A 15,639-nucleotide genomic window follows, 5' to 3' on the forward strand; every position below is an offset into this window, starting at 1 on the left:
ACATGTCTACCTATGATAAATGACAGGCTAAACCCACCTGGAGACTTTCTCCACACCTGGAGTGTGCTGAGTTCTTGGAGAACGTCTACACAGTGTTTCCAGATTAGCTTTATCACCCCAACGAGCTCGCTCCAGTTCATGGATGTCATCATTATGTTTGGAGGATCTCACCAGTCAGGAGCCTTTCCTGTCATCCTACATGTTCCCTTCTGAGGATTGTTCTATCCTTCCAAACAAATGTATGAAATCATGGATGAGTCCTCCTTCTATGTGATCTAGAAGATCTTCAATCACAATGTCTTTATGGATGAAGTGGATGGCCCAGTTTATATATTATTTATTGCTTTACAGCTTTATTCCCTCCAGGATTCATTCTTTATTTATAGAACCATTCAAGGAAGTGTTCTTACTGTGAGAGATCTCCACCACCATTCCTCTGTGACCATTACATCCTTGTCATTTATGTCTGACATCTTCATTATGAGTGGATTGATATTTATTTTTATGCTTTTGGATGTATTTTTGCATATTTTTTTACCCAAAAACATCTGTTTTGGAGGTCTCTGTTTTATTATGTATACCTTTGTTTTTATCTTGTGTTCTGTGTCTTTAAGTCTTTTCTATCTGTAGTAAAATATCTTTTTTAAACAGTTGGTTGCATAAGAGTTAGGTTTATTGTTTCTTACTGTTTTTTAGTTCTTTTTGATCTTCCCTGGTATCTCTGTAAGGTAGATACAATGCAGGAATGGTTAGTAGGGGACATTTCTCGGGCTGCAGTTCCTCTGAACTCCACAAGATGGTGATCTCATTTCTCCCCAGACAGGACTTCTCTATGGAATACAGACAGGAAGTGATGTCAGGTACAGACAGGAAATGATGTCAGGTACAGACAGGCCATTCCGAGAGGTGAGTTGGGAGGAAGCAGAGCAGAGACATTTTGCGGCACTTGGCAGCAGAGGAGGTAACAAGATGTTATTTCCTATTTACACCCACTAACCCCCGTCACATCCGTCCTCTTCCTCCATCATCATGTCCGTCCTCTTTCTCCATAGTCACGTCCGTCCTCTTCCTCCATAGTCACATCCATCCTCTTCCTCCATCATCACGTCCGTCCTCTTCCTCCATAGTCACGTCCGTCCTCTTCCTCCATAGTCATGTCCGTCCTCTTCCTCCATAGTCACGTCCGTCCTCTTCCTCCATAGTCACGTCCGTCCTCTTCCTCCATAGTCATGTCCGTCCTCTTCCTCCATAGTCATGTCTGTCCTCTTCCTCCATAGTCACTGTGACGTCTTTTATCTCCGGCAGATGATGATACACACATATATAGTGTGGGAACCCAGATGAACCCCTTCAGGGGCAGAACATTCCCCCACTTCCGGGGCCGGAACATTCTCCTCATTGTGGAGATAAATTCTAGTAATATGGTCCTCTAAACAAACAGCACTGACAATAAATAGACAAGACAAGGACCATCCTGACCATACATGGCCTACAAAGGGCAATGATGACACTACACAGGCAGCCAATGGGCAATCATTACACTATGCAGCCAACACAATGATGGAGTGCCGGGGTCAGGAGTATGGAGCATAGAGCCCCTTACATTGCTGCTCAGGAGGAAGGAAACATTCCTTTTTAACAGAAAATGTATATAAATCTGAGGCTCTTTTAGGAATATCTGGGGGTTTAAAAAATAAATGGGGCTTTATAGCGACTAAAACATTTAATATGTGTAACATTGCACTGTTTATCTCCTCCTCCCCTCCCCCGCCTGTCTCCAGCACCGCACCCGGGGACTAGCAGGGAGGGGAGAGACCTTGCAGTGTAATGAGAACTGATTGGCTGCTCCTCAGGAAAGGGGAGTGTCCTTCTTACCCTTTCTCCCTTTCACTCCCAGAGCCCTTTTTGCAAACATTTAAAAAATCATTTTAGCCCTAAAGATGACATAAAACCCCCAAAATATTTTGTGAAAATAGAGACTTTAGAGAATAAAATAGCGGCAGTTCTAATTTTTTATGTCACAAAATATTATCACAAAGTCTAGGAAATTCCAAATTTCAGTAAAAAATACACTTAAGCTGATTTCAGGGCACAAAAAAGCAATAAATGACCCATTTATGTGTAAAAATATAAAAGCCGAGGTTGCAGCGAGTAAATAGATATCCAACATGTCAAACCTTAAGTTGTGTGTGCTGAAATGGTGACAACCTTTAGTCCCCGGTATTATCTATAGGGGACACATTTATAGCCCCTTCTAGGTCATCAGTATGGAGTACGGAGGAGGTCTGCTCCTAGAATTTAATGGTGTGAACCTCCTGCACTCCTAACTCAATACTGATGACATAAAACTCCTAATAAGAGGAAGCTGCTGCCATCTATCATATACCTTATGACAGGGAAATAACCAAAAACATAATAAATTGATGCAGCGCTACCTAATATATAAATAATAAGTGAATAGAAATACTGAATATACAAACATATACTAATGAGTGATCATCATAGAATTATATACAGTGAAACCAATACATGTGTATAAGAGTGATGGGATCCTCTAGGGATCCAATGAAAGTGAATACAGATCCACTAGGGGATCTAATGTGATATCAATAGCATGAAGTGTATTCACACATACAGAAATAATAATGATGTGTACGTGAAGTGATCCACTTCATGGATCTAACAGTGATAATCAGATAAGAGATCATTTCAACCAATAGGTGAGAACATAAAACCTGTCCAAATGGGACTCTATAATGAGCACTGTCACTAACAGACTGAGGACTGGAGGAACCACACAGATGTCAAGGAAAAACATCCTTAATTGGATGTGAGCAGTCACTCCCCCACAAATAAAAAAACAAACGCACATAAAAAAACTAGTGACATAAAAAAACAGTGGAAAAAAATATATACCACGTGACAGAAAAAACAAAAAATGTGAGTGAGAATTTGTGAATCGGGATCTGTTTTTTACTCAATTAAAGAGGTATTACTCTATGGGAGATTGTGTTTATGTCTTTTAATGGGTAATTGCCCATACTCACCCTTGTCTCTATTAATGAAACAGACCTGACCGGAGAGGTGAGGAGGATTCTGGGAGGTCACATGACATCACTCTTATCTCTATTAATAAAACGCAGACCTGACCGGAGAGGTGAGGAGGATTCTGGGAGGTCACATGACACCACTCTTGTCTCTATTAATAAAACACAGACCTGACCAGAGAGGTGAGCAGGATTCTGGGAGGTCACATGACACCACTCTTGTCTCTATTAATAAAACACAGACCTGACCAGAGAGGTGAGGAGGATTCTGGGAGTTCACATGACATCACTCGTATCCCTTAATAAAACACAGACCTGACTGGAGAGGTGGGGAGGATTCTGGGAGGTCACATGACATCACTCATCTCTATTAATAAAACACAGACCTGACCGGAGAGGTGAGGAGGATTCTGGGAGGTCACATGACATTACTCTCATCTCTATTAATAAAACACAGACCTGACCGGAGAGGTGAGGAGGATTCTGGGAGGTCACATGACATCACTCTCATCTCTATTAATAAAACACAGACCTGACCGGAGAGGTGAGGAGGATTCTGGGAGGTCACATGACATCACTCTTATCTCTATTAATAAAACACAGACCTGACCGGAGAGGTGAGGAGGATTCTGGGAGTCTAACATGATATTCCTATTAGTTCCGCAATACAGAGATTTCCTCTTCTGAAGTCAGGTGATCATATGACCATCACAGTGCCTCCATGTGACTCCCTAAACCCTGAGAGACACAACATGCAGAAGATTCTAGAAGTCACCAAGAAGATGATGGAGCTGCTGACAGGAGAGGTGAGCGGTGCCGGGAATTCTGGGAAATTCTCCAATCACTGATAGTATCATTAGGATCTGTACATTATCTGCATTGTTACCATTGATGGCATTTTTATTATATATTCAGAGTGGAAACCTGAGAGATCCTAAAGTTGAGGTTAAAGAAGAGATAAAAGAGGAGGAGGATGAGGATGGGGGGATGGAGGAGTCAGAGCTTCTAAAAGAACACAAAGATCTGTACCAGGATACCATGGTGGAGTCATCCAGCTACAGGAACCCACCAGAGAGATGTCCCCGTCCTCTGTATTCCCGGGATTCCACACAGGAAGGTCACACCATCCCTCACTATTACAAGGTTGGTGGGATGGAGCATCTAGAACATGGACTTGTAGAGACAATGTGTGGATTGTTTATGTGACCTTACATTTTACAGATGATATTTTCTCTCATTTCCTTGATTTAGAGTGGAGATCCAATCGATATAGAATTTGAGGTGAAAGCAGAAGAAGAAGAGGCGTATGTGAGGGATGATCAGCAGTCTATGGAGGAGGATGGAATAACGGGGACATTTATAGAGGAGGACACTCCTACAGAGATCAGCACAGGTGGGTCATGAACACTAAATCCATTCCTCCACCCATACTGCTCACTGATTGGTCCAGAGTAGGGCGGGGACTGGGTGATATCAGCCTGTAATCCCCTGGTCACTTTCCTGAGCTGTGTTCCCAATCCTGCACATTAGATATTTTTCTTTCTGAGACTGTATTTATGTACATTATGTAGATTCAAGTTGCTAGCAAAATGTTGATTTTCATCATAAGTGAAATATATCATTTATATTTCATTTTACATTCCCCTGACCCCTGCACTACACACTTTATGCTGTGCATTACATAATTCTGATACTATATAGACCTAACTGTTATTCTCTTTTGTTACCCCCATTTCCTCCCAGCTGGACATTTTATATCGGATGATGTGATTGGAGCACAGACTTTTACATGGTGATAATAATGTGATAACATCCTCCAACTTTGGACCCTTAAACAGAAAGTGATAATGAGGGAGGAGTCAATACCCCAATGATGATGAAAAAAAACTCCTGCGCTCAATGGAACACCTATTAATAAGCAGCACACACTCACCTCAACCACAAGGAAAGAACATAAAAATACAAAAAAATACAAAAAATAGTGCAGCGCTAACAACCTATACTAAAATACAAATGAGATAAATGGAAATATCACATATAGAATGCACAATAAATATTCAGTGTTAGGTGCTCATAAAATGAATACTATGTTCAGCAGTCCATCAATGCCAATAATGGTGAAAAATCACAGCAAAACTCCGTGAGGTGATCACAGTGCCACTCAGTGTGCGGTCAATCCACAGATGGCCAAGATGGCCCCTCACCTCCTTGATGCGACCCACTGGGCCAAACAGCTATGTAGGTGACCTTATACACCCAATAAGGTATCATCAAAGGATGGAACGTATGGACAGATCCCTCCAATATCTTCTCCTATCTCCTAGGTACTCGATTCCAGTAAGTCACTTACTCTGAGGAAGTCACGTGGATCGTGACGTAAACGCGTTAAGGTACGCACTTTCTTAGCATGAGAACCATGGAAACACACCCATGATATGGGAAAAAGCTGATCTTTGTCATTTTACATGTGAGTGGGCATTTTATTTATATTCATGTTATTATTAAAACTGGATTACACTATGGAGAATCTTCTTTGTTTTTAATGGTATCTTAAACGGTTTTGTGGAATCAAGTACCTAGGAGATAGGAGAAGATATTGGAGGGATCTGTCCATACGTTCCATCCTTTGATGATACCTTATTGGGTGTATAAGGTCACCTACATAGTTGTTTGGCCCAGTGGGTCGCATCAAGGAGGTGAGGGGCCATCTTGGCCATCTGTGGATTGACCGCACACTGAGTGGCACTGTGATCACCTCACTGAGTTTTGCTGTGATTTTTCACCATCATTGGCATTGATGGACTGCTGAACATAGTATTCATTTTATGAGCACCTAACACTGAATATTTATTGTGCATTCTATATGTGATATTTCCATTTATCTCATTTGTATTTTAGTATAGGTTGTTAGCGCTGCACTATTTTTTAATAGCCCAATGATGGTGGTCTTCAGGATCAGTCCAGTCTTCATCTTGGTTGTTCTCCCCCCATCCTCACTCTCTGACCTCTGGTGGGGCTCAGCCCCGCTGTTCTTCATGACTAAATCATGGACTAAATAAGGAAGTGCAGTACTTCTTGTGTTGGGAAGATGACGATGAGTGATAGAGGGGGTGGGGACCCTCGTCCTATATTATTATTATTATACAGTATTTATAAAGCGCCAATAGTTTGCTCAGCGCTGTACATTACAAAGGGGGACAGAACATGTGACAGAACAATACCAATACAATGCAAAACATGAGGGGATTGAGGGCCCTGCTCTTTCAAGCTTACAATCTAGGAGGGAGGGGATGGTGGCACAGGAGGAGATAGCTGTGGGGGATGGAGTGGTAGGAGAGTGGAGGAGGTCAGCAAGTTAGCAGAGGGTGGGGTAGGCTTCCCTGAAGAGATGGGTTTTCAGGGTGCGCCGAAAGGAGAGGAGAGTAGGTGATAATCTGATGGGTTGGGGCAGGGAGTTCCAGAGGATGGGTGACACCCTGGAGAAGTCCTGGAGGTGGGCATGGGAGGAGGAGACCAGGGAACTAGAGAGAAGGAGGTCTTGTGAGGAGCGGAGTGTGCGTGTTGGGTGGTACTTGGATATTAGGTCAGTGATGTAGTTCAGGGCAGTATGGTGGACAGCTTTGTACGTCAGCGTTAGGATTTTGAATTTGATACGTTGCGCAATCGGAAGCCAGTGGAGGGATTGGCAGAGGGGGGTGGCGGAGACAGAGCGGTTGGAAAGGTGAATGAGTCTGGCAGCCGTATTCAGGATGGACTGAAGCGGGGATAGCCAGCGGCGAGGCAGGCCAGTGAGGAGGGAGTTACAGTAGTCGAGTCGTGATATGATGAGGGAGTGGATGAGCTGTTTAGTGGTTTCTGGGGTTAGGAACGTGCGGATTTTGGCGATGTTGCGGAGGTGGAGTCTGCACGAGTTTGTTAAAGATTGGACTTGGGGTTAAAAGGATAGGTTGGAGTCCAGAATGACACCAAGTACTCTGGCCTGCGGGGCGGGTTTGATGGTAGCGTTGTTGGATGTGACGGAGAAATCAATGGGGGGTGGTGTCCGGGCTGGGGGGAAGACAAGAAACTCGGTTTTGGAGAGGGTTCAGTTTAAGGAAGTGGAACGACATCCAGTCAGATATGTCGCTCAGTAGGTGTGTGATTCGGGCAGAGACCAAGGGGGTGAGGTGGGGGGTTGAGAGATAGATTTGTGTGTCATCGGCATAGAGGTGGTAGTTGAAGCCGTGAGAGTGTATGAGTTGGCCAAGGGAGGAGGTGTAGATGGAGAAGAGAAGGGGCCCAAGGACGGAGCCTTGAGGGACCCCAACAGAGAGGGGGAGTGAGGGGGAGGTGGTAGCATTATAGGTAACGCTGAAGGAGCGTTGTGACAGGTAGGATGAGAGCCAGGAGAGAGCAGAATCTCTGAGGCCGAGGGAGTGTAGTTTTTTAAGGAGGAGGGGGTGGTCGACTGTGTCGAAGGCCGCAGAGAGATCAAGGAGTAGGAGCACTGAATAGTGGCCATTAGCTTTGGCGGTTAGCAGGTCGTTGGAGAGTTTGAGTAAGGCAGTTTCGGTGGAGTGTAGGGGACGGAAGCCGGACTGTAGGGGATCGAGGAGGTTGTTGTCGTTGAGGTGAGAGCATAGGCGGGTGTAGACTAGGCGCTCGAGGAGTTTAGATGTAAATGGGAGCAGGGAGATGGGTCTGAGGTTGATCGGGTCATTGGAGTCCAGGGAGGGCTTTTTAAGTATGGGGGTGATGTGTGCATGTTTCAGAGGGGAGGGGAAAGTGCCTGAGGAGAGGGAGAGATTGAAGATGTGGGTGAGGGAGCGTAGGATGGAGGGGGAGGGAGGTCGTAGGAGTTGTGAGGGGATAGGGTCGAGGGGGCAGGTGGTGAGGTGGGCATCAGAGAGGATCTTGGAGACTTCCTCGATGGTAGTAAGGTCAAAGGTGCGGAGTGTGGGGGGAGCTTCAGTATGAGGAATGTAGGGTGGGGTGGAAGAGGAGGTCAGAGCAGTGGTGGGGCCGTGGGAGAGGGGTGATGAGGGGGTAGCTGAGTGAGGGTGAAGGGGGTTGGAGGGAGTTTGAGCAGCGACGAAGTCCCTGCGGGTTATGTCGAGGGGGAGGGGGGATAAGGGGGTAGCTGTGTGAGAGGGGATGGGTTGAGAGGGTGTGTGAGTTGCGGCAATGTCCTTGCGAATTGTGTCAATCTTGTTTTTGAAGTGATTGGCAATCTCAAGGGCAGTGAGTGAGGTGCTGGGTGGAGGGGGGGGTGGAGAGAGTAGAGAGTTGAAGGCAGAGAAGAGTCGGCGGGGATTGGAGGAGAGGGCCTTGATGAGGGTCAAGAAGTAGGCCTGTTTGGCTGCGTGGAGGGAGGAGGTGTAGGTGCGGAAGGCAGATTTGTAGTGGGTGAAGGCTTGTTGGGATTTGGTTTTGCGCCATAGTCGCTCCAGGGCACGACTGTGTCGTTTGAGGGTTTTGGTGTGATCAGTCTGCCAGGGCTGGAGCGGTCGGGGTCTGATGTTGCGTGTGGTTAAAGGCGCTAGTGAGTCAAGGGCTGTTGAGAGCGCATTGTTGTAGGCGGTCAAAGCCAAGTCGGGGCAGGACAGGGGGAGGATGCGGTCGTAGAGTTGATCAGCTGCAGAGTGGAGGGGGGCAGGGTTAAGGTTGCGGAGGTTACGGCTGGTAGTAGTGTGACATTTGGAGGGGTAGGCGTTGGAGGACGAGGAGATAGAGAAGGTGATCAGGTTGTGGTCAGAGAGAGGGAAGGGGGTGTTAGTGAGGTTGTGGGGAGCGCAGCGGTTGGAGAAGACAAGATCAAGGATATTACTGTCAGAGTGGGTGGTGGATTGTATGCACTGTGCAAGTGCAAAGGAGGAGGTTAAGTGGAGGAGACGGGCTGTGTCCGGGTTGTCGAGGTTGACAGGGATGTTGAAATCCCCAAGGATGATGGTGGGTAGCTCAGAGGAGAGGAAGAAGGGTAGCCAGGAGGAGAAGTCATCCAGGAAGCGGGGTATGGATCCAGGAGGCCGGTATATCACAGCAATCTTCAGGGGGGTTGGGGAGAATAATCGGACACAGTGGGCCTCGAAGGAGGAGAAGGATAGGGAGGGGGGGTTTGGGAGGACTCGGAAGGTGCTCTGCGGTGACAGGAGCAGGCCAACCCCCCCACCTTTATGACCGTCAGGTCTGGGTGAGTGGGTCCAGGTGAGACCTCCATAGGAGAGTGCAGCAGGGGAGGTAGAGTCAGTGGCCTGGATCCAGGTTTCCGTAATCGCTAGGAGGTTGAGGGAGCGGGAAACAAAGAGGTTGTGGATGGCGGTAAGCTTGTTGCACACCGATCGGGCGTTCAGGAGTGCACATGAAAATGGGGGGGAGATTTTAGGGAGCAGGGGGACAGATACTAAGTTGCGGGGGTTGCAGTAGGACGTGGAGGCGGGAGGGTGTTGTGCGGGTGAGGGAGGTGGTGGAGAGCCAGGATTCGGGGAGATGTCCCCCGCGGCTAGGAGGAGGAGAAGGGTGAGAAAGGTGGCATGGGAGCGGGATGTGCAGGAGTGTGAGAAACCACTAGTGGAGGTGTTCGGGTCAGTGGGAGAGTGGAGTAATAGGAGGAGGTGGTGGGTGCCATAGAGGGGCGAAGGAAGCAGTGAGGACACAATATACAATTGTTTGGGAGGAGCAGAGGGATATAGTGAATGGATTTTGGGAACGGAGGAGAGGAAAATGATCCCCTCATCACTTTCCCTCCTATAAAAGACAGTTCTGGTTGTTTCTTCACTCTCTGACTAAAGTCCATGAATAAAGAAATGACCTGGTAGGAGATCAGAGGAGCCATTTCCTAGTTCCCTTGAGGGTGGAATTGTAAGCTCCTCAGAGACCAAGCTGCCTGATGTGGGCGGAGTCCTGGTTTGGGGGAACCAATCAGCTCCTGTCTAGTAATCCTCTTTGTCTTTGTATTTTAGTCCATGGCCGGGAGATGAGGAAAACCTCCGAGGATTGTCTCACTTTTTCTCCAGACTGGAAAGTAGAAGATGAGGACATCACACAGTATAGTCCAGGAGAAAACCCGGCTCCCTCCAATGTCCATCCGGCACCACCCAGTGTAGATGGACCATCAGATTCCTCGTATCCTGAGGAACCTCAGACCGTGCGGGACTGGGCCGGCCTTCCAACAGGGAAGAGGTTCTCCTGTACTGAGTGCGGGAAGGGTTTTCCTTCTAAATCCCATCTTAATGTGCATAAAAGATCTCACACGGGAGAGAAGCCGTATTCCTGTCATGAGTGCGGGAAATGTTTTTCACAGAAGTCCCATCTTTACATACATCAGAGATCTCACACGGGGGAGAAGCCGTATTCCTGTACTGAGTGTGGGAAATGTTTTTCACAGAAGTCTCATCTTTACACACATCAGATATCTCACACAGGAGAAAAGCCGTATTCCTGTCTGATGTGTGGGAAATGTTTTTCACAGAAGACCAGATTTTACTCACATCAGAGATCTCACACAGGGGAGAAGCCGTATTTCTGTCCTGAGTGTGGAAAATGTTTTTCATGGAAGTCCAGTCTTTCCAAACATCAGAGATGTCACACAGGAGAGAAGCCGTATTCTTGTCCTGTGTGTGGGAAATGTTTTTCAGACAAGTTCAGTCTTCACACACATCAGAGATCTCACACAGGGGAGAAGCCGTATTCCTGTCCTGAGTGCGGGAAATGTTTTTTAGATAAGTCTGGTCTTTACAAACATCAGAGATCTCACACAGGAGAGAAGCCATATTTTTGTTCAGAGTGTGGGAAATGTTTTTCAGACAAGTTCAGTCTTCAGAAACATCAGAGATCTCACACAGGGGAGAAGCCATATTCCTGTCTTGAGTGCGGAAAATGTTTTTCAGACAAGTCCTGTCTTAACAAACATCAGAGATCTCACACAGGGGAGAAGCTGTATTCCTGTCCAGAGTGCGGGAAATGTTTTTCACAGAATTCCAGTCTTTGCAAACATCAGAGATCTCACACAGGAGAGAAGCCATATTCCTGTCTAGAGTGTGGGAAATGTTTTTCAGACAAGTCCAGTCTTCACACGCATCAGAGATCTCACACAGGGGAGAAGCCATATTTCTGTCTTGAGTGTGGAAAATGTTTTTTACGGAATTCCAATCTTTCCAAGCATCAGAGATGTCACACAGGTGTGAAGCCGTATTCCTGTCCTGAGTGTGGGAAATGTTTTTCAGACAAGTCCAGTCTTCACAGACATCAGAAATCTCACACAGGGGAGAAGCCGTATTCCTGTCCTGAGTGCGGGAAATGTTTTTCAGACAAGTCCAATCTTCACAAACATCAGATATATCACACAGGGGAGAAGCCGTATTCCTGTCCAGAGTGCGGTAAATGTTTTTTACAGAATTCCAGTCTTTGCAAACATCAGAGATCTCACACAGGAGAGAAGCTGTATTCCTGTCCAGAGTGTGGGAAATGTTTTTCAGACAAGTCCAATCTTCACACACATCAGAGATCTCACACAGGGGAGAAGCCGTATTCCTGTCCTGAGTGCGGGAAATCTTTTTCACAGAATTCCAGTCTTTGCAGACATCAGAGATCTCACACAGGAGAGAAACCGTATTCCTGTCCAGAGTGTGGGAAATGTTTTTCAGACAAGTCCAGTCTTCACACACATCAGAGATCTCACACAGGGGAGAAGCCATATTTCTGTCCTGAGTGCGGGAAATGTTTTTCACAGAAGTCCCATCTTTCAAAACATCAGAGATCTCATGCAGGGGAGAAGCCACTTTCCTGTCCTGAGTGAGGGAAATGTTCCTCACTGAAGTCCTGTCTTCCTGTACATCAGGGGTCCCACACAACCCTGGAGGTGTATTAGTACCTTGAGTGCGGGAAATGTCTTCTAGATGAATGTTGCTGGACATCCCAGCTCTCGTCTGGGGAAGAAGCACACCCTGATATACACCTCAGATATACTCCATGGCTGATCTTCATCATGGAAGAAACAGTTCATAAGGAGATCAGAGGTCACCAAAGACATGGATGAAGTGTGGGACCAGGTTGGTCATTGATGGCAGGAGAAGAATAAAAATGGAGTCCTGCCCTGTCATTGGCTGAGTACATTTTGTGGTGGGAGATTTCACAAACACTTGGAGGTCTTGTCACACGTCTCTCTAACACAGGTGGTCGGACGCTATATCTGGCTTCTGTGGTCCTTACCTATAGCAGCCCCTTTCCCATAAGGTAGGCAGGCCTACTGGTACTCGGTGCCCCCAGGACTGATACACAATGCTATAGTGCCTGGCTACCACACCAGGGCAGGTGCAAACTGAGCACAGCAACAGGTACTTGTGATTGGCAGACAGGCAGAATGGTTCAATGACAGTCCAGGTACAAGGTGAGTTCATCTCCCGAAATGCATCAGTTTCCCAACCAGGCAGTATTTGGGACAGGACCCCATTGTCCGGGACTGAAGATCTGGCTCTATGTCTGTTTTTATGGTCGGCTTGTGAGATTCTATTTGTGATCTTTTAATAAATTTGGTATTACGGTAATGCACCCTCTTGTGTGTTGTCATTGACAGTTCCCAGATTCCCCCATCTGTGGAGGGCTGAACCCCATCAAGTGACAGACACCATGTGGAATTGTGAAGCACCAAGATTTGAGCGCTGTTGTGTTTGGCAACATTTGATTGACAAGGCAGACAATATTCAGAGTAATCAGGGTCCAATCCCTGGTCAAAAGACAGGCAGAGTTCAGAGAGTAGTTGATATCTGATCCAAGGTCATAAACAGAGGAATACAAACAGCAGAGCAGGACAGACAGACAGGGAGCTTAAACACGTATTACGCACACTATCACCCACGGACCCTTAAATGCATGCTGGGCATCCGGCACAGGACCATCAGGCTGGGCATAGGACAAAGGACCATCAAGCTGGGCTTCCGGCAAAGGAGTATCATGCTGGGCAATGGTCAGGGGATCAGCAAAGTCAGGTTGGTTAGCAGGCATAGAGTTTATGGAGCCAAACTGGACAGCAGAGAACCTGTAACATCAGGTTAGATAGCAGGTGACATGGTACTGAATGCAGGCTGGATGCAGTGTGGCCTGAAGAAAAAGTTGCGGGCCCCAAATGGCTGAATGAGGCGGTTTATCCAAAGGCTGGATGGAAATTCTTAGACAGGTTTAAGTAGATGCAGTTGCAGTAGGGTGAGGCCCGGTTACTGAAAGCCCCAAAAATGCGGTTCGGTGTCACGTACCCGATGGGAGACTGAAATGACGAGGTCGACCTCACTTGTGTCACTAGTCCTGACCCCGCTGGAGTAGGAACAGAGGGTGTCTAGGACCCAGGGGAACAAGAGTGCCAGTAGTTGTTTGCAGCTCTTGCTGAAGAATATCTTGAAAGGCTGATGATCCTCTGATTTTGGCACAGTAGTAGTAGGCAGAGCGGGTCCTGTAGATTGCCAGGCGTGCACCTGAGCAAGGCAGGTAGTGAGGACAAGAGATAGGAGCAATGTCATGGAATAGCCAAGGTCGTCAACAGTCGGGCAGCGCGGTACAGAATCAGAAGGAAAAGCCAAGGTCAGGAGCAGAGCCGAAGTCAGGAAACAGTATCAGGAGAGCAATCAGAGTCAGGTGAGGAACAAGCTGGGTCAGCAACAAAGGAATCATACAGGAACAAGCAGGACACAGGGGGGAGCTGAAGACCAGTCAGCACTCAACATGAGCAGAGACAGTCCTTAAATAGGCTGTCTGGTGCCAATCTTCACCATGTGTGTGCGCGATCGCGCATTTCCAGTCACAATTCGTCTTGCTGGAAATCCCTTACATTGCCCCCCCTTAGGGGCAGCCTCCGGCTGCCCACTAGGGCTTCTTTTTCAGGGTGACGACAGAGATAGGCTTGAACTATCCGTGGGGCATGGACATTAGTAGACGGTTCCCAGGAGTTATCCTCTGGTCCATAACCTTTCCATTTGATGAGGAACTGGGTCTGTCTGTCCCTCTTTCTACAATTCAAGATTGCCTCCACCTCGTACTCTTCATTTCCCTCAACCAGCAGTGGAGCGGGCGCCTCCGAATTCCGGTTGGGAAACCCACTTGGGATATATGGTTTTAACAGGGAGCAATGGAATACCGGGTGAATCTTCATGTTAGCAGGTAGTTCCAATTCAAAGGCCACAGGGTTCACCTTTCTCTTGATAGAGTAATGCCCGTAGCGAAAAAAGGAAAGGAAAATTAGCGCAGGGCAGGCATGACTAGGCCTAGAGTGGGAAGGAGAATAAGAAAGGGTTAATGATGTGCCAGGGGGGTGTGGAAAAGGATAGATGGGTGTGCTGGTTGGTGGAGAGAGAGCGTGGGTGGGCTCTGCCGCACCTTAGGGTGGGGTGTCCCAGGGGGGGGAGGCATCATTTCGGACCTGGACGTTGGTGAGTGAGATTCATTCCCTCCCAACGCCAGCATTTGTTAGGGCCTTTTTCCCTGGGGGTCTCGTTGCGGTCTTTGGGGGGCTGTCATGGATGGCTTGGTGGCCCAGCTGCGTGAGGCGGCAGCCTCTCATGGGATGGACTGGCTGCAGAGCCGGGTTTCTGCCTTCCTGCAGGACCCGGGCGTGTCCCTTGACCCGGGCTTATCGCTGGGCCCGGGCTCATCACCAGAGGGAGAGGGGCGGGTGCGCCCACGTGCTCGGGGGTCTCGGCCTCCGGAGCGCTGTAGTCCGGGCTCTCCCTCCCCCAGAGCTCAGCGCCGGGTGTCTGCCTTCATGCAGGACCCGGGCTTGTCCCAGGACCCGGGTCTTTCACAGGACCCGGCCTCTTTACCAGCGGGAGAGGGGCGGGTGCGCCCACGTGCTCGGAGGTCTCGGCCTCCGGAGCGCTTTAGTCCGGGCTCCCCCTCCCCCAGAGTTCAGCGCCACACAGGGAGCCCCGTTCGGGACCCTCCGGCCCCGCTGGCAGGGCGCTCCAATGCCTCTGCTCGCGGGGAGGCCGGGAGGAATCCCCGGCAACGGCGGAGCTCGGCGGGCGGGGTCTCGCGGGGAGGAAGCCCCTCCCCCCCGCCCGCGCGGCTGAGGAAGCAGGATGTCGCCGGCTCCTCCACTGACCAGGTGCCTGTCAGGGAGGGAGCCCAACGAGGGAGACGCAGCGCTGCGGCTGCCGGGCTGTCCCCTGCTGCAGCCGGCGGGCCCCATGGTAAACGTGGAGCGCCGGCTCCGAAGAGCCACAGGCTGGATGGACGTGCTGCCGGGGGCGTGTCTGGTCGGACCCCAGGGACGTCGATGGGCGTGGCTGGTGCCGGGAGGCGGAGCCAGCAGAGGCACAGCGCTCGAGGATCCGTGGCTCCTGGGACTGGGAGGCCATCCAGCCGTCGAGGGGAGGACGTGAGATCGGAGGGCGAGCTGTCGGAACCCGATGCGGGGGCGACAGCTGGCCGCTCGGCATCGCTGGACGTGGGTCGCGCGGCTGATGGGACGTCTCCTGGGCAGCCTGGTGAGTTACCTTTTTCTTTTTCTTCTGCGCTAGGGGACCTGTTGGGGGGCGGGGCCTCGGCGGTGCGGGAGGTCGGCGTTCCCGATTCGGGTCGCGGGGGGGGGGCTCTGCGATTTGATTTCAGGTTTGCGTACCTTGTTGCA

At 48.9% G+C, this 15,639-nt stretch overlaps 2 protein-coding genes across 2 annotated transcripts in view; one reads left to right on the forward strand and one right to left on the reverse strand.

Moving 5' to 3' along the window:
* Positions 1-15,639, reverse strand: part of LOC149461843 (uncharacterized) — a 91,771-nt gene that overhangs the window by 11,559 nt on the left and 64,573 nt on the right. The window lies entirely within an intron of this gene.
* LOC149461844 (uncharacterized) lies at positions 9,600-12,568 on the forward strand. Its single transcript, XM_089677624.1, has one exon. The coding sequence runs from the start codon at positions 9,913-9,915 to the stop codon at positions 11,818-11,820; it is 1,908 nt and encodes a 635-aa protein (XP_089533750.1). The 5' UTR covers positions 9,600-9,912; the 3' UTR covers positions 11,821-12,568.

Source organism: Staurois parvus, unplaced genomic scaffold (assembly GCF_062004578.1).
Source record: "Staurois parvus isolate SC_StPar_1 unplaced genomic scaffold, SC_StPar_1.0 ptg000191l, whole genome shotgun sequence".
Taxonomy (NCBI): domain Eukaryota; kingdom Metazoa; phylum Chordata; class Amphibia; order Anura; family Ranidae; genus Staurois; species Staurois parvus.